Source organism: Cnephaeus nilssonii (genome assembly GCF_951640355.1).
Source record: "Cnephaeus nilssonii genome assembly, chromosome: 1".
In the NCBI taxonomy this organism is placed as follows: Eukaryota; Metazoa; Chordata; class Mammalia; order Chiroptera; family Vespertilionidae; genus Cnephaeus; species Cnephaeus nilssonii.
The window spans coordinates 93,290,471-93,309,560 of NC_137072.1; the positions used below are offsets into that span (position 1 = coordinate 93,290,471).

The 19,090-nt window shown below is 41.9% G+C and overlaps 1 protein-coding gene across 2 annotated transcripts in view; it reads right to left on the reverse strand.

Moving 5' to 3' along the window:
* NSUN7 (NOP2/Sun RNA methyltransferase family member 7) overlaps window positions 1-18,525 on the reverse strand; it is a 34,624-nt gene extending 16,099 nt beyond the window's left edge. Inside the window, exons 1-8 of one of the 2 annotated variants that reach the window (XM_079777743.1) lie at window positions 18,365-18,525; window positions 17,449-17,836; window positions 13,163-13,221; window positions 12,649-12,779; window positions 9,698-9,850; window positions 9,188-9,371; window positions 7,400-7,607; window positions 1,951-2,094 (exon numbers count right to left, since the gene is read on the reverse strand). In XM_079777743.1, coding sequence (XP_079633869.1) covers window positions 1,951-2,094; window positions 7,400-7,607; window positions 9,188-9,371; window positions 9,698-9,850; window positions 12,649-12,779; window positions 13,163-13,221; window positions 17,449-17,761 — 1,192 coding nt within the window. In that variant the 5' untranslated portion in view covers window positions 17,762-17,836; window positions 18,365-18,525. Of the gene's footprint in view, window positions 1-1,950; window positions 2,095-7,399; window positions 7,608-9,187; window positions 9,372-9,697; window positions 9,851-12,648; window positions 12,780-13,162; window positions 13,222-17,448; window positions 17,837-18,131 lie in introns of both variants that reach the window. The other variant, XM_079777744.1, reaches the window with a different exon arrangement.
* Between the last annotated feature and the right edge of the window lie 565 nt (window positions 18,526-19,090).

The window sequence follows — 19,090 nt, forward strand, 5'->3', positions numbered from 1 at the left end:
CCAAAGACCTCAAAACGTTACCAATACCTAGAAAACTTTTTCCTTTCTCCCTTTCTCATCGTTTGTCGTTTCCCTTGGGCTGGTCTCCCAGCCTCCAGTTTATTTTCATCCACAGCTTATTTAGTTCTGCATTCCCACTCCAACATGGCCCAGGATAAGGCCAAAGACCCACATTCTCAGCCATGATTCTCTTGCCTGCAAGGCTTAGTATAGGTGCTATTTCTCCCCCTCTCCTTTCAGTGTCTACTAATTCTTCATTGATCATTCCCCAGAGTTAGTGCAGGCATTTCTCAGCCTGCTCTCCCATCTCAGAGAGTTATTCTTCTGTTTAACTCTCACTGGAAAAACATTATCTACAGCACATCAATATTCCACATGGTACTGTGTAAGTCCAATTAAAGATAATGTAGTAAAACAAACAAACAAACAAATAAATAAAATGTAGTTACTGGAAAGAATGTGCTGATTAAGTTTAAATGTGCTGATTAAGTTTAAAACCCAGTTTCTCTATTTACTAGCTATATGACCTTAAGCAACTTGCTAAATTTCTCTGAGTCTTGGATTTTTCCTCTCTGTAAAGTAGAAATAATCAAATAACACTATCCCCAAAAAGTTATTGTGACTATTAAGTGGTAGTGCATGTGTACTACCTAGAATATCAACTGGGACACAGTTTTGCTCAATAAATATTAGTTCCTTTCCCTTCATTTCTTTTTCTCAATTTTTAATTATGTCCTTGCTAGAAAGAGAAAAGTTACTCACCATGTTCTGATTAGTGGAATGTCTTCTTTGTCTAATATTCTAGTTACCTTTATCTATGCCTTTCAATATAAACAAGGGATTGGAGTAAGTCAATTTCAGTTAACGTGGGGCCAATATACTGTGATTAAGAGAAGGATTCGAAGTGCTGACCTTGGAGTCAGAGCGGTTGTACTTGAATCCGGGCTCTGACACTTACTAGTCAAATGACTGGGGGACTTCACACTCTACTGTAAGCCTCAGATTCTGTATTTGTAAGATGAAGATTATAAGAGTAACTACTTCTTTGCATTCTTGTGAGGATATGGTAACATTATCTAAATAAAGTGCTTATCTCAGTAGTGCCTTACATGTCAGTGCTCAATAAAGGTTCATGTTAAATAATATTTTGAAATTTATTAAAGAAGGAAATAAAATATTCCTAGAATTAACATTTAATCTGAGTATTCATATCAGAAACCATACGTGTTAAGAAAGTCTTGAGTTTGATACAGTCTGATTATGATTTAATTAGGACTGTGTTTAGAATATAGGTTCTGAAATCAGGCAACTCTAAATTTGAGTCCTAGTTCTGCTACTAGCTATGTGACCTTATAAAAATGAATTAATCTTTCTGAGTCTCAGTTTTTTCATCTATAAAATGCTGATAAATTGTTGTCCTAGCTGGTTTTGCTCAGTGGATAGTGTGTTGGCTTGTGGACTGAAGGGTCCCAGGTTCGATCCCAGTCAAAAGCACATGCATGGTTTGCAGGCTTGATTCCCAGTAGGGGGCGTGCAGGAGGCAGCCTATCAATGATTCTCATCATTGATGTTTCTATCTCTCTATCCCTCTCCCTACCTCTCTGAAATCAATAAAAAAAATATTTTTAAAAAATACAAATAAGTGCTGATAAATTATAATGCCTATAATTTGAGCTCCAGAATATGCCAGAACAGCACTGGCCAGCTTCTGTTCTGATTGCCTACATCATTCCAATTACTAAATATTTTGAATATCACCCTTGCTCATATCTCACAGGATTGGCTTGAGGATTAAATGAGACAGTGAATATCAAGTACATTATACACAGTATTTCATACATGGAAGCTATTCATTAATCAGATATATCTGATGTCATTTTAATTATTTTAAATAATTTTAAATTATCAATACATTTCAATAATTCATAATTTAAAAATTAAAACAAGTACCTTCATGCTCATTTAAAATAAATTCTACTGGATTACTAATACCCAGTCCTGAACAACGAGGTAGCAGCAGAATCACTTTAACTTTCTGTAATCTATTATCCTTCCATTCAATGTCCAGAAATGTCTCATGAAGTATTTCAACATCTGGGAGAAAAAATATAGAAAAATTTAATGTAAAATACTAATTGAAAGCCCTAATGCAGTATGTAAGTAAGCCTATTTATCAGTGTTGATTTTTAAATCCTCATCGCCACAAAAAGTCATCCTAATGTAGTCTGAAAAGAGGATGTTCATCTCTGATAAGTTCGCAAAGTTAATACATGAATTCTGTAGGGTTTTCTCTTCACTTGAGAGAGTGATTTTGAAGTTTAAACATTTCCTACATAAGACATAATTAAGTTTTCCATTCTGAACTTCAGATTCCATTTAAAGCAGTATGCTGCAGTGGAGGGAAATGGCTTTGGAGGCAGAAAAACCCAAATTTGATTCCCGATTTCACTATTTACTAGCTGCGTGACAATCTCTCGAAGCCTCCATTTCCTTATTCATTAAAGTGAGATAACAGCCCTAACTGGTTTGGCTATGTGGATAGAGCATTGGACTGCAGACTGAAGGGTCCCGGGTTCGATTCCGGTCAAGGGCATGTACCTTGGTTGTGGGCACATCCCCAGTAGGGGGTGTGTAAAAGGCAGCTGATCGATGTTTCTCTCACACTGATGTTTCTAACTCTATCCCTCTCCCTTCCTCTCTGTAAAAAATCAATAAAATATATTATAAAGTGGGATAACAAAGCCGCCCTCATCTAACGGTGGTGAAGACTGAGATGAAGTAGTTAAGCTCACATGGTGCCTCATGTACACCCAGTGCTCAGTAATGGTTATTTCCCTATCCATTTTTAAAATCCCCTTTTATTTATTTATTTATTTTAAATAAATCTTTATTGTTCAGATTATTACAATTGTTTCTCCTTTCCCCCCCCCCCCCATATCTCCCCATCACCCGGTTCCCTCCCCCGCCCCGTTGTCCTTATCCATAGGTGTATGATTTTTGTCCAGTCTCTTCCCATACCCCCCACACAGACACCCCTTTCCCCGAGAATTATCAATCCACTCCCATTCTATGCCTCTGATTCTATTATGTTCACCAGTTTATTCTGTTCCTCAGATTTTGAATTCACTTGATTTTTAGAATCACTTGTTGATAGATATTTGTTGTTCATAATTTTTATCTTTACTTTTTTCTTCTTTTTCCTCTTTTTAAAGAATACCTTTCAGCATTTCATATAATACTGGTTTGGTGGTGATGAACTCCTTTAGCTTTTTCTTACCTGTGAAGCTCTATCTGCCCTTCAATTCTGAATGATAACTTTGCTGGGTAGAGTAGTCTTGGTTGTAGGTTCTTGCTATTCATCACTTTGAATATTTCTTGCCATTCCCGTCTGGCCTGCATAGTTTCCGTTGAGAAATCAGCTGACAGTCATATGGGTGCTCCCTTGTAGGTAACTGTTTTTCTCTTGCTGCTTGTAAGATTCTCTCTTTGTCTTTTGCCCTTGGCATTTTAATTATGATGTGTCTTGGTGTGGTCCTCTTTGGATTCTTGTTTGGGGTTCTGTGCGCTTCCTGAACTTTTAAGTCTATTTCTTTCACCAGGTTGGGGAAGTTTTCTGTCATTATTTCTTCAAATAGGTTTTCAGTATCTTGCTCTCTCTCTTCTGGCACCCCAAAAATTCGGATATTGGTACGCTTAAAGCCATCCTGGAGGCTCCTTATGCTATCCTCACACTTTTGGATTCTTCTTTCTTTCCGCCTCTCTGGTTGGGTGTTTTTTTCTTCCTCATATTCCAGATCTTTGGTTTGACTCTTCGGGTGCGGTGGTCTACTCTGTATATTCTTTATTTCAGACAGTGTATGCATAATTTCTGAGTGGTCCTTTTCCATTTTTTTGGTATTCTCATTAAGGTCCTTGAAGGTCTCTTCAAGTTTCTCAGCGGTTTTTAGAAGATTCTTGAGTAACCTTATAAATATGGTTCTGAACACTGTGTCGTCCATTAGTTTGCTTTCATCTATCTCTCCTACTTGTGACATACTTCGATGTCTCCACATTTTGGCTGCCTCCCTGTGTTGATGGATTGGCTTTGTGTGGTCGGTGACCTATAGGGGCCGGTAGCTCAGCTTCCCCAATCACCCTAGGTGGTCGCTCTTGGTACTCCCCTTTGTGGGCTGAGTGGAAAGTCTTGGTGTAGTTAAAAGCCCTGATTGCTGTTGGTACACTGGGAGGAATTGACCTCTGGTCCAATTGGTTGTGAGGGCCTGCTGTGTCTATAATGGAAGAATTGCTGTGCTGGAGACACAGTAGGGCTTTGGTGCTCACTGAGTCTGCCTCTTGAATGTGTCCCTTATGAAAGTGGTTGAAATCTGGTGTCGTCCACACCGACAGAAAAGTCACTCTCACTCTCCGACCGGCCGAGAGTCCCGTAGGCGTCTGGGTCCCCCGCGTGTCCCCAGAAACTGGAGTTCAGAGTGGTTGGGATTGTTGGTATCACTGGCGGGAATTGATCTCCAAGCCAGTTGGCTGTGAGGATCAACAGTGTCTCCCCTGGGAGAGCTTCTGTGCTCAGCTTGGATGGGGCAGAGTCTCAGGGTGGCGCAGACAAGCTTTGGTTTCCCGTCTGCTCCGCCCTAAGAGGGGCGGGTTCTCCGTGCCCAAATTAATGGCTGCGCGCCTCTGAGAGAAGGCAGCTTTCGAGCCTCTCCCACTGCCTAACAGACCAGTTTCTCCCCAGCTGGGGCTGGATTTCAGTGCAGAACGGAGGTTTTGTTTTTCTCCCGAACAAGAAATCCAGTCACTGGGAGGGCTGTGCTCAGCTTGGATGGGGCGGAGTCTCAGAATGGCGCAGACAAACTTGGTTTCCGTCCGCGCTGCCCTAAGAGGGCGGTTCCTCCGTGCCCTAATCAATGGCTGCACGCCTCTGAGAGAAGGCAGCTTTCGAGCCTCGACCGCTGCCAAATAGACCAGTTTCTCCCCGACCGCAGCTGGATTTCAGTGCAGTCGGGAGGTTTTGTTTTTCTCCCAAACGAGAAAGCTAGCCACGCAGCGTCTGCTGCCCTTCCTCTCCGCGCGCTGCGAGCAAGCCTGCAGCGTATTCAGCTGCCCGCCCTTTCCGCGCTCACGGATCTCCGCACCTCCACAGCTCCTGAGGCTCAGCGTCCCCCTCTCTGTTTTTCTCTAGTTGTAGGTTTTCCACTCTGCCAGCTTTCCGGTGGTTCTGGACGGTGTGCGCTCTGTTTTCCAGTTGTAGTTTCAAAATTGTTGTGTTAGGCAACAGTTAGGTGTTTACCTTATGCCGCCATCTTGGTTTCTCCTAAAATCCCCTTTTATATTCTATCTTCCCAGAAAAAAAGATATCAGTAGTATTTATGAGGCACAGTGTAAGGTCCCTCAGGGGCCTTGAAATTTAGTTTGAGAGTCTGCCCTCCCTCAGGTTATAACTCTCTGTGCCCCATCATTTTTGTTGTAGTTAATCTTCCAACAGCAATCTGCAACTGAGGTACATACCCTTGAAAAGAATTGAACCCGGGAGCCTTCAGTCCCCAGGCCACTGAGAAACCTGGCCAGGGCTCTGTGCCCCTATCTTTTTTTTTTTTTAATATATTTTATTGATATTTTACAGAGAAGAAGGGAGAGGGATAGAGAGTTAGAAACATCGATGAGAGAGAAACATCGATCAGCTGCCTCCTACATACCCCCTACTGGGGATCTAGCCTGCAACCAAGATACATGCCCTTGACTGGAATCAAACCTGGGACCCTTCAGTCTGCAGGCCGATGCTCTATCCACTGAGCCAAACCGGTTAGGGCCGTGGTCGGCAAACTGCAGCTCGTGAGCCACATGCAGCTCTTTGGCCCCTTGAGTGTGGCTCTTGCACAAAATACGAGTCTATTTTGAAGAAGTGGCATTAGAAGTTTAAAAAATTTGGCTCTCAAAAGAAATTTCAATTGTTGTACTGTTGATATTTGACTCTGTTGACTGAGTTTGCCGACCACTGGGTTAGGGCTTCTTTTCACTTTTTAAAATTACTGTTTCCAGTTCTCTGCTAAAATTCTACAACTTAGCATTTAGTCTCATCAGCATATTAATCATAGTTATTTTGAAGTCCACATCTGATATCTCTAATATTGGACCCTCTGTGGGCTTGCTTCTATCATAGTGTTTTTTTCTCTTTATTACAGCTATAGCTTTTCTTTTTGTGGGTTGTGTTTTATAATGTAGTGCCAGACATTGCATTTGAAAAAATTTAAGAGATAATATGAAACCTAGGATTATGTTATTTTCTTCCAGGGAGAATTTACTTATACTTCTGGTAGGCACCTGAGCACTAGCCATCCCACATCACCTTAATCCAACTGCTAATTGAGATTATTGACATTTGGGCTTCAATTCATGGGAGAACTAATTACTATCCAGGATATACTTCTTTTGTGCTCCAAATGAAATGCTGGTTATTTACCAGTCTATCTTTCTAGGTCAAGCCCTGAATTCTACTTTTTCTCTCCCTCACCCTGTGAATCTGTCAAAAGTTTTTCTTACTTTTCAGCCTCACTGGGCCTATAATAAATGTTATTTTTAGTCCTAGCATGATCCAATGAAAACCTTTTTAAAAATAAGAAGCCTAAGGGGACTTATCTTCTAGATAATATCTTTGTCCCTTAAGCACTCCTATGATTGTGTTCTTATTTATTAAAGGATCATCAATCATTTCTACCACTCACTTTGACTACTTATTGTTTGAACCTAAAATTAAATAGTGGCTAAATATCAAGCAATATACCAAAGTACCAATATGTCCATTAATTTAAACTGTAGTTGTTTAGTCCTGGCTGATGTAGTTACGTTGGTTGGGCGTTGTTCCATGCATCGAAAGGTTGCTGGTTCGATCCCAATCAGGGCACATGCCTGGGTGGCAGGCTCAATCTCTGGGCAGAAGGTAGCCAATAGATGTGTCACTCTAACATAGATGTTTCTCTCTCTCTCTCCCTTCTCTCTTTCTCTAAAAATCAATAAAAATACTTTTTTCAAAAACTATAGTTGTTTAACCAATATTAAGCAATAAAAACAGACTGATATAGCATGACTTAGTGAGGATTTTAAGAGTATAGTTCACATAGAGTTTTTACACTAAAAATAACAAATTCAAACATTTTTAATATTTCTAAACCTTTGTATAATTTTTTATTGATGGGTTTGAGAGAGAGAGAGGAAGAAGGAGAGAGAAACATCAATTTTGTTGTTCTACATATCCATGCATTCATTGGTTCCCTCTTATATGCCCTGACCTGGGACCAACCTGCAACGCTGGTGTTTCAGGACAATGCTCCAACACAACTGAGCCACCTGGCCAGGGCTCTAAATCTTGTAGAACATTATCAAACAAATGAATATTGGTACTTACTTTTACATCCCATTTTTGTGAAAAGGTTCTTCAGGTCAGGATGCTTAGCTTGTGATTGTACTCCACACACAAATATTTTTGAGACATTATTTGTTAAGTTTGACATATGGGCAACTGTGTACCATGAACCTGTATTGACCATTAAGATATCATCATCCACATTTAATAAAGCCTTTACAGAATGGACAGCAAGACTTCGAGATTTGTCCTGCAAGATATATGATTAGAATTTCAAAGAATTTAACTAGAAGTATGAACTGACTTCTTTTTGGTAAAAGAAAGTAGTTGGTAGGAATCTTGAAGAGACACCTAACCCATTTTATTTTAAAACATCTTATACATTAAAATATAAAGTTAACAAAAATAACTGATATAAACTGATTTAAAACAAAGACCTTTGTTTAGCTTAAATTATAACTGTTATCATTTAACTTGATTTGTAAGAGGTATATAATGCAATGCCAAAGTCCCCAAAATGTGATTAATAGATTAGTGATGTCCTGCCCATTCCTATTCATTCATGAAAACCCCTTCATCTACTACTGCCATTCTCCCTTTAAAAAAAAAAAATTATTGATTTGAGTGAGAGAGAGAGAGAGAGAAGAAAGAAGAACTAGAGAGAAACATTAATTTGCTGTTCCACTTATTTATGTATTTATTGGTTGATTCTTGTATGTGCTCTGAGAAGGGATCAAACCAGCAACCTTGGAGAATCAGGACAATCCTAAACCAACTGAGCTTACCTGGCCAGGAATACTGCCATTCTTTCTTCCCTATTACACTGTAATTTAAATTGCTGCTAGTTCACAGAGCTTAAAAAAATGGCTGATAAGCATATAAAAGGGAGCTATACAGACTGGGATTCTGCAGTTGATCTCAGTGCTCAATAGGGTGTCACTCTAATATAAGGCCAAAAGGTTCTGCCCAAGAATATGGGTCCAGTAAAGGGATAAACCTTAGAAGGCTAGGTGAATCTGAGCTAAGAATTGGAATCTAAGGACATAAAAATTAATTTAACTTAATAGTTTAGACCTTTTACTTTTTATTTTATGGCAACCTCATTATATCTCACATTCTCTTCCTGCATTGATAGACATTACACACCTCTTACAAATCAAAGCTATAAGACTATATTAAAGAGATAATGGGAAAGTATCACACATTGCATTTTTAAATGCTGGATGGCTCTAGCATCTTCCACAGAAATGTAAGGAAGAAAAGGTATCATTGTACCTTCTCTTGAATCTTCCATTGGGAGAGAAAAATATAGTTGCCAGCAATACAAGTCTTCCCACCTATGGAATCTAGGGAGAGAATATGTTCTTTACAACTTCACATAGGACAAAGATGCCAAAGTATAATAGGAACACTGATTGTAGAGGTATTAATTTTATTCAAGGTGAAAATCAGAAACCTTCCTGATAATCTAGAAAAATATAATGTTTGTTAGATTTTATTTATTTTTGTTGTTGATAATCCTCATCTGAAGATATTTTTCTATTGATTCTTAGAGAGAGTGGAAGGGATGGGGAGAGACAGAGAGAGAGAAAAACAATGATGTGAGGGAGATTGCTTGCCTCCCGCACGTGCCCCAACTGGGGCTGGGGATTGAGCCTGCAAACAAAGGTACATGCCCTTGACCAGAATTGAACCCAGGACCCTTCAGTCCCTGGGGCCGATGCTGTATTCACTGAGCCAAATCAGCTACAGAAGGTTTTATTTTTAAGTGGAGAGATTCTTTGGATAAGTAGGATTATTGAGAATCACAATGAATATGTGTTCATTTACCTGAAATATGAGTTTATAATCTTTGAAGAGATCTATATTTAGAAGATCACTTTTAAGATGAGATGGAAAAATTAAGACATCATAGCAATGTTGGTCCACAGCAAAGACTTTTCCACCAATATGCAATACAGTTTTGACTTTAGTGTAGCCTCTTTTCTTCAAACTATAATAAACTTCTTCAGGGCTGTAAATATACAACATTAGGTTGTAACTACAAATATATTACATTAAAATGTGTTTAACACTAGCATCTTTGCCTACAAAAAAAATATATCACTCCATATATTACATTTAATGGAACTTACAATTCTAGGCAACAGTAAGTTAAAAGATAGAGACAGAAAAGTTAACCTATTTACATGATTATCTTTGGTAATTTGGTGATAAGATTCTGAACTAAACTATGATTCTCCAATTACTCCCCCAGATGTGCCCCCACCCATTTAAAAGGTAATATTTCTTATCACATTATTTTGAAATATGAATAAAGAATTTGATTAAAACTCTTACCTAATTTTTAAAGTATTTATCCAAGCATAAAGTGGCAAAGTGGAGGCCCTTAGTTCCTGGTTCCTAACTGTTTCTGGAAGAATGTGGTCAATTGAAAGGGCATCATGCTTGATTCGACATCTTGCCAATGCTGCAGCCAATTTTGTCTTAAAACTAGAGATAGAAAATCCATTCTTGGTGATTACTGCATTGAAGACAAGTCTATCAATTTTCCACTGGAAACATTAACAAATTAGATTTCAAATTTTAACAAATCCTTCAGTAATTCTATTTCAAATTTTTGTAGTCTAAAATAAAAAATGGCCATATTTGAAAATAGAAATCCAATAATCCTGCTTCCTCTTTTCAGTTTTTGCTGCCCCTGTATAGTTAACTGTACATCTGCTCAGATACTTATATCAAGTGCTAGTTTCAAGACAAATTTAATGTAGTGAGAGAGGTGTAGGATTTAGAGTCAGACAAACCTCAAGTTAAAGTCAGGTTCTGTCACTTACTAACTTTGTGACCTTAAAACAGCAACAGTGTAGTCATTTTTCTTTTCTTTTTTTTTTGAGAGAGATAGAGAGAGAAAGGGAGGAAAGGGGGGAAAAGACAGAGAGAGACAGAGACATTGATTTTGTTGTTCCCCTTATTTATGCATTTATTGGTTGGTTCTTGTATGTGCCTTGACCTGGGATCAAACCCACAACCATGGTGTATGAGGACGACGCTCTAACCAACTGAGCTACCAAGCCAAGGTAGTCTTGATAAGATTAAGGAACTTGCATGGATCTGTATCAAACCCTTCCTAGTTCTGATTATCCCATGCCTCAATGTTCCAAACAACAGAAAAGAAAAAGAATTGGTTAGCATGACCATGAAGACCCAATCATTTTTCTTGATGTTACAGCCCTAATCCTACCTAATGAAAGAGTAATATGCAAATTTACCATACCTTTGCCACACCCACCAGCCACGCCCACCAGCCAATCAGAGCGAGTATGCAAATAAACCCAAACAAGATGGCTACAGCCAGAGAGCAAGGTTTCCCAGGCAACGGAGGAAGCCAAGCTTTCCTCCTGCCCTTGCCGGCCTAAGCCTCCACTCAAGCTACAAAGTTTCAATTATAGAAGGTAAACAAATCCAAACAGAAATGGCGGCAGCCATGGAGCTGGAGAGAGCAGGCCAGCGTTGCCCCCGGCAATGGAGGAAGCCAAGCTTTCCACCTGCCCTGGCGGGCCTAGGCCTCCACTCCAGGCTACAAAGTTTCAATTATAGAAGGTGAATTAACCCCATCAGAAATGGCTGCTGGCCACAGAGCGAGCACGAGGCTTTGCTCCCCTCCAGGCTACAAAGTTTCAATTGTAGAAGGTAAATAAATTTCAGATACCAGGGCCTTCGCTTGGGTTGCCAGGGGGCGTGGCTGGCCTGCAAACCACCACAGGCCCCTTGTTCAGGCCGCCCCACACCCCAAGGGAACCCCCATCCGGATCCGGGACACCCTTCAGGGCAAACCAGCTGGCCCCAACCCCTGCACCAGGCCTCTATCCTATCTAATAAAAGAGTAATATGCAGATTGACCATCACTCCAACACACAATATGGCTGCTCCCATGTGGTCAAAGATCCTGCCCCCATGTGGACACAAGATGGCCACCACAAGATGGCCAGCAGGGGAGGGCAGTTGGGAGGCACCAGGCCTGCCAGGGAGGGCAGTTGGGAGGGACCAGGACTGCAAGGGAGGGCAGTTGGAGGCAATCAACCCTGCAGGGGAGGGCAGTTAGGGGTGACCAGGCCGGCAGAGGAGGGAAGTTGGGGGCAAACAGGCTGGCAGGGGAGCAGTTAGGCATCAATCAGGCTGGCAGCAGAGTGGTTAGGGGGTGATCAGGCTGGCAGGCAGAAGCGGTTAGGGGCAGTCAGGAAGGCAGGCAGATGAGCAGTTGGGAGCCAGCAGTCCTGGATTGTGAGAGGGATCCCAGATTGGAGAGGGTGCAGGCTGGGCTGAGGGACAACCCCCTCCATGCACGAATTTCGTGCACCGGGCCTCTAGTTTTAATAAATGAGAATACAGGACTTTCTTTTGACCCATATTCATATTTTCACAGTAGGGATCTAATTGAATAAACCTCAAGGATAACCTTGAGCCCTAGCTGGTTTGGCTCAGTGGATAAAGTGTCAGCCTGCAGACTGAAGTGTCCCAGGTTCGATTCCAGTCAAGGGCACGTGCCCGGGTTGCAGGCTCAATCCCCAATGGGGACTGTGCAGGAGGCAGCCGATCAATGAGACTCTCTCATCATTGATGTTTCTATCTCTCTTTCCCTCACCCTTCCTCTTTGAAATTAAAAAAAAAAAAAACCCACGTTTTTTTTTAAAAAAGGAATGTAAGAAACTTGTGAACTGTTATATTTTTTCTCTATAAAATTTAACATGTATTATACATTATACTGTATAGAATTTTGCCAATGAAAATACTAATAATGGCCGAAACCGGTTTGGCTCAGTGGATAGAGCGTCGGCCTGCGGACTCAAGGGTCCCAGGTTCGATTCCGGTCAAGGGCATGTACCTTGGTTGCGGGCACATCCCCGGTGGGGGGTGTGCAGGAGGCAGCTGATCGATGTTTCTAACTCTCTATCCCTCTCTCTTCCTCTCTGTAAAAAATCAATAAAATATATTTTAAAAAAATACTAATAATGAGTCCATATAAAACACTAGTAGCCCTGCACACAAATCCGTGTGGCAGTAGCTCACCAGTAGCTCGCTGCCACCCTCCAGTAGCTCTCTGCCTGCTGCCCCGCCCTCCTGGAGCTCCCCCTTCATAGCTTGCTGCCCTGCCCCCTCCTGTAGCTCTCCGCTGACTGCTTGTAGCTCATTGTCCCACCCTCCTGCTGATCCAGTCGTTACACTTCACGGCGTAACAACCATTTGCATATTACATCTTTATTATATAGGATCCTTTTTACTTTTACAGTTACCTGTTAAGAAGGTTCTCTACTTCTTGAACTTCCACTATGCACTGTTTGTTATCAGAAAAGAGACGAGCTTGAAATTTTCTATCTTGGAAATCATACAGCATCACAATAATTAAACTGCTCAAATGATCTGGCTACCAAGGGAAACACACAAAAAGAAAAGAATATAAACAATATCTAATAGCATTATTTTTCGTTCCATTATTTTTCATAACAGGACAGGAATATGACTATATTTACAGAGTCTGGCTGGATTGAGAGAAAAAGACCTCAAAATAGGAAGAAAAAAAAAAAAGAGCCCAGTACAAAATAGATCTTTCAAAGAAGACAATTTTTGGCATGTTCATCAAAATGACTAGGGTCAGTATTAGAAGCATTAGAAGTAAAAAGAGTTAAGAATATACTTTAAAGAGGTGTCAGCATTTAGAAAACTAGTTATGACTTAAACCTGAAGGCTTTTTGTACTTTCAAAATAACAATCAGGAGACAGCTAACTATATAAGAGGCGTCTACTTACTATTGTAGTACTTGGGAAGATGCAGCTATCTATTAATATAGTTTCCAAAATACCTTGATCTGCAAGACAAGGTAAATGTCTGTTACTGAATATACCAAAGCTGAAAATGGAAACTTTGGAATCAAAATACACTTTAGACAATGTCATAAAATACATTTACTTTCATATCTAAAATATACCTCAATTCTTGATAAAGACTTAAATTACAATGACATGATGAAATAGTTGCAACTGTTATGAATTTAAACCCTAATGACCCAGGCACCACATGGAATCACAGTCAAAGGTACATTATCTGTATAGTCAAAGTAGTAATAAAGAAATCCCAACCTTTATGTCTTTTGAAAAACATTAAAGTTCTCCTTCATAATGTCTTATCTTGCTATGTATTGCTGGATTCAATTTGCTAGTACTCTATTTAGGATTTTTGTTATATGTTTATGTTCATGAGGGGTGGTCTATAACTTCTAATATCCTTGTCACTGTTAGTGCACATCTTGGTCCTTTCCAAAGGCACCCAGCCACAGCAAAGAGAGCCACAAGCTGTGGATTGCGGAGAGCTCCACACAGGGTATACAGGGCCAGTCAGAAACTGCATCTGACACTGTCCTGCACTAGAGATTAGGAGGCATGACAGATCTACGTAATACATAGTCACAAACTCAAATAGGCAGCCAAAATGGGGAGACAAAAACAAACAAGCTCCAAACGAAAGAACAAGAGAATTCTCCAGAAGAAGAGCTAAATAAAATGGAGATAAGGAATTTATCAGACATAAGAGTTCAAAATAATGATGGCAAGGATGGCATGAGAACAGATATACTAACTATGAAGAATGACATAGCACTAATAAAGAACACAGTGGAAGGAATACACAGCAGATTAGGGGATGCCAAGGATCAGATCAGTGAATTAGAAGACAGGGTAGAAAAAAATCACTCAATCAGAGAACCAGAAAGAAAAAAAAACAATTAAAAAACAGGAGGTCAGCTTAAGGGAGCTGTGGGACAATATGAAATGTAACAATATTAAGGGTGCCAGAAGGGGAAGAAAGTGAGCAAGGGATTCAGAATGTGTTCTCAAAGCATACATTAAGCAATTAAAAGGTTTTTCGCTGACAGGTTAAATGGTTCTGAAATGGCCAGGTTAAGGCCACACCAGTACCTGGTATTTATAATTCACTAACTACTATATACACCTAGAGAAGTTGGAGAAAAAATTAAGCCATCAATAAAATCAACCATTTCAGGGACATATCTTTCCTCAAGGTTTTTTCTTTCTTTTTTTTTTTAAAGAAATTTATTTTTTTAAGATATCATTTTGCCAGTTTTTCTTTGTTTTAAATATTTAGTATTCCTTGAAAGATCCAGAGATTCTTTGAAAAAAAAAAAATAGCTTCTAGTACTTAATAGGAATAGGTAGGTTATTCTTCATTACCTCCTTTAGCAAAAAGGTGGCCTTCAGGCTAGTTAGTAAAGCAGGAGTAGTGGTTGTCTTCATTTCAAAAAACATTATACTGAGCCCTTTAAACCTTAGGTTAATCAGATATACACTCTCTGCTTTGATAGAGCTTATGCACAAAGAAGGATATCATCAAAGGAGCAAACAATAAAACTGGAAAACATAAAACCCAACCAAAGGAATACACTTAACATTTATATAATTAAGGGATTTTCTCTGACATTATTTTTTTTCTCCTGTACTTCCTAAAATAAAGTAATAAGATCTAATTACTTGTTTACAAATTCACCAGAAAACAGACCATTACCCAAGCTCTCTTGAGCTTGTACATTAATCTTTTCAGCTTTACTGCTCCTATAAAATCGTATGAAAGAAACCCTAGTTTTCTTTTCTGAACTGTGCTTCCATGAACCTGTATTGTATAAACCAAATAGGAGCTTACAAAATATAATGTGAAAGTACTGATAAAGCACTGATAATGCAGAAGATAAATGTGAAATGACAAGAGCTTCCAATATTTTAAAGCAAAATATCAGGCCTTTAATTATCTTGAAAACTCACTGCACTTAGGAATTCAGGGTTTTACTCTACTTGAACATTCAGAAATTATTCAGATGATAACTTAAGCAATATATTATTATTCTAAGAAGAAAATACTTGTACCAAGTAAACAACCAAAGTCATCTTTAGAATTTGAATATTTCTAGCAAAAGCAGGTTTGTAAAAGCCTATGATAATAATTTATCTGAATGGGGTTTTCTGGGTTATTAAAAAATATCAAGTAGGGCCCAGCTTGTGTGCCTCAGTGGTTGAGGGTGGATTCATTAACCAGGACGTCACAGTTCAATTCCTGGTCAGGGCACATGCCTGGGTTTCGGGCTCAATCCCTAGTAATGGGTGTGCAGGAGGCAGCTGATCCATGATTCTCTCTCATAATTTATGTTTCTATCTCGCTCTCCCTCTCCCTTCCTCTCTCTGAAATTTAAAAATCAATAGTAACAAGACCCTTTCATAAAACAAAAATAAAGATTGAGAGAAAAAATAATCTACTACACACATGACCACCTAATTAGTGCATAATTTTACATAAAATAATTTCAGACTTTTAGTATTGATTTTTAAAGGTAAGATTCAATATTCCATTAGGAAAACAAAGTGTCTATAATACATTTAATATTAGTTGGCATTAACATTAAATACCAACTAATCAACACAGATGCCCAGTCTGCATTTCATTCTTGCGAGGAAAAGTGTAAAAATGTTCATTTGACTCATTGGTTGGTCTTTAAGATTAAACTGGAGGAGGAAAAATGGTTAAGACAGATTTTAAAATAAAAAAATCACAAGCAGGAGAAAAGAAATGAAAACTAAAGGGAAGTTGCCTCTTAACATCAAATTTTTCTCTATATTGACAAATTCCTGGCCTTAAAGTTTACATCATCTCAGCAGACAACCAAAAATATATAATCATATCTAAGAAATTAATGGAACATTATTCTAGCAGGGGATGTGCGGGAGGCAGCCAATTGGTGTTTCTCTCTCTCCCTTCCTCTCTCTCCAAAATCAACAAAAACATATTTTAAAAAGAGAGAGAAATGAATGGGACATTTTAATTCCACTAAACAATTGTTAACTGCCTATGTGCAAGGAGGCCCAGTAAGTATTAATACTAAAAATAGATAGGCAAATGAGTAGTTGCCCTTTCAAGATCTCTTTAGGAAGCTATGTGCTTATCACTCCAACCATGCTAATACTCCCAATAGTTCCAGAACTGCTTTTTGTAACTATATTCAGTCCGTTTACAAGCCAACATTAACTTTGCAGCTTATATTACATTATAAATCACTGTATTATTTAAATTAAAGTTTATGGCTAGTACAAAGACAAATGTCTCCAAGCCCTCTGACTTCTTGCTCTCCCAGTAGTGATATTTGGTTCTACCCTGGGATCTGCTCCCCACACTCACAAGTTAATAATGAACCACCGCTGAGGAAATCTGAAACATGGCATGTCTCACGCCCTAGAAGGAAATTAGCAAGCAGAATTCTGCAAAAGTTTGGAGGAATGAATGGATAAGCTCCCCAAATCAAAGCTATTGATGATGATAAATGGGGTCATCTTAATTGGGGTTGACTTAATTTTTATATTTTTTAAAAAATATATTTTATTGATTTTTGACAGAGAGGAACTGAGAGGGATAGAGAGTTAGAAACATCGATGAGAGAGAAACATCAATCAGCTGCCTCCTGCACACCTCCCACTGGGGATGTGCCCGCAACCAAGGTACATGCCCTTGACCGGAATCCAACCTGGGACCCTCCAGTCCACAGACCGACGCTCTACCCACTGAGCCAAACCGGTTTCGGCTCTATTCATTTTTAATATATTGCACTTTTTCTTCTTATTCCATCCCTGTTCCTCTCCCCGACCCTCTTACTGGGTTTTTATTTATATTTTTGAGAGTTTCACACAACTAAAACACAAGATGTAAACACAGAGAGCGGAAAGAAATACCCAAGGAGAGGGAAACTATAAATGGGTGCTTCAATGGGTCCTGGTTCTTCCTGCTAATGGGGAGTGTCTCCTTGTTCAACTTAATGACTGCATTACATCTAAGGCACCATGCTAGACAAAATCTACACTGAACAAACAGTTCTGGCCCGAAAGAGCGTGTTTTACTGCAACTCTCCTCATTCCTTGACCTTTGCCACCACCGACTAAAGAAATCCACATGCACAGAAACAAAACGTGGTCTGAGGGGGCTGCAGGCCGCCGGTTCTCGCATCGTTTCCCGGTGCTGATCCTCGAGGCGGGGCGCTACTCACACTTGAGGGCGCTGAAGGCCAGCTCATAGGACAGGTGCTGAAAGGACTCATCCTCCGACTCGCCGCACAAGGGCCGCAGGGGTTCGTTCCCGTACTTGATTAAGACCTTCTCGGGTGACGTTTCGATCCGAATACCCTGGAAAATGTTCGCCGCCAGGACGTAAACGGGATCCGGGTAGCCCGTTTTGTCGGGGATCCCGCTCGCGGTCTGGTCGCTGGGTGCTCCGTCGCCCGGGCGGGCCAGGCCAGCGGGCTGGGCGAGCTCCTCGGCCTTGTTTCCGCTGGGAAACGGCAGTTCCCTGGGCTCCAGCATGTCCGCCCCTGGACCGCCGTCGGTGGCAACTCAGATGTTCCGGGCAACGGGTTTTCCTGGTGCCTGCAGCATCGTCTGGGTGAAAAGAAAGGGTTATCTCAGCACAGCCCTCTCTCGGCGGGGCCCGCCCGGTGCCCCCCTCGGCTGTGGCCTTCAAGACCGGGAGGTGACGTCCACCGGCCGGCCGACCGGAGCATCCGAGACTCCGAGCCCCAACAAGCCCCCACGAAACCGCACCCTCCGAGGGGGAGAGGGATGGAGACGGCTGGGGCGTCGCCTCCCAAGCGACAGGCGGCTTTCCCCCAGGCCGGCTTGGGGACCCAGCTCCCCAAGGGGCCGCCTCCTCCGCCCCCACGGGCGCCCCTGTCACCAGCTCGCGCGAATCCTCCTGGTCCCCCCAGGGCGGACGTTTCCCGGGCCTGGGGACGCAGAGGCGGCCCGGCGCACACCGAGGCCGGCGTCTGGACAGGCGCCCTCGCGAGCCCGGGGCGACTGGGGACGACGGAGGGCGACGGAGGCCAGCGAGGGCCGTTCGGCTCCAATGCAGCCTCTCCCACCGGCGGGTTCGGGGCAGGGGCAGGGGCAGGGGCCTCCGGCGCTCGCCTCGCTGGGGTTTCGGGGAGGAGGACGCGCCGCAGCGCCTCGCCGGCCACGCGCGGTCACTCGTCGCGGGCGTGACGGCTGAGCCGGTGGAACGCGAGCCGGTGGACCCCGCGCGGGCTCAGGCCGCCGCTGGTACGCCTCCTCCGCCTCGGGGAGAGCTCTTCCGCCAGGGATCCTGGTCTCCATGGCAACCGAGAACGGGGGGGGGGGGCGGGGGGGTCTGGGGGCGGGGCGCCGGACGCCGCCCGAGGGCAGTTCCCGCGGGATTTGGCCCAGGCGGCCTCGGGCTCCGCGAGTTGCGCTTCCCGCCTCTCGGGACACCTGGGCCAGCCCCGCCCACCCCGAAGTCGAACGACCCTAGCGCGGACCTGGGGGTCCTTGACTCCCCCAGGATTGCAAGTGGCCCCACTTTCCTGACACGTCCCCTAGGGTCTCCTGGGAAGCCCGAATTTTGTGTCGCTGACAACACCCAGATTAGCGGGTTTAGCCGAGGCGCAGGAAATGCAAACGGGTGTAGAACTACTGAGGAAAAGGGGAAAAAAGAAGAGACTTAATGTATTCCGTGGTTGTGGTTTTTTTTACAACTGCAGCTAATACGTTAGACGGACTCTTCCAGGGTAAGTTATTTAAAGATCTCTGCCAACCTAAGACCACATCCCTCCTTGACAGACGTTGCCTGCAAAGAAAGGCGTTGCTGAAATGGACCTACGAAAGATCAAATTCGCC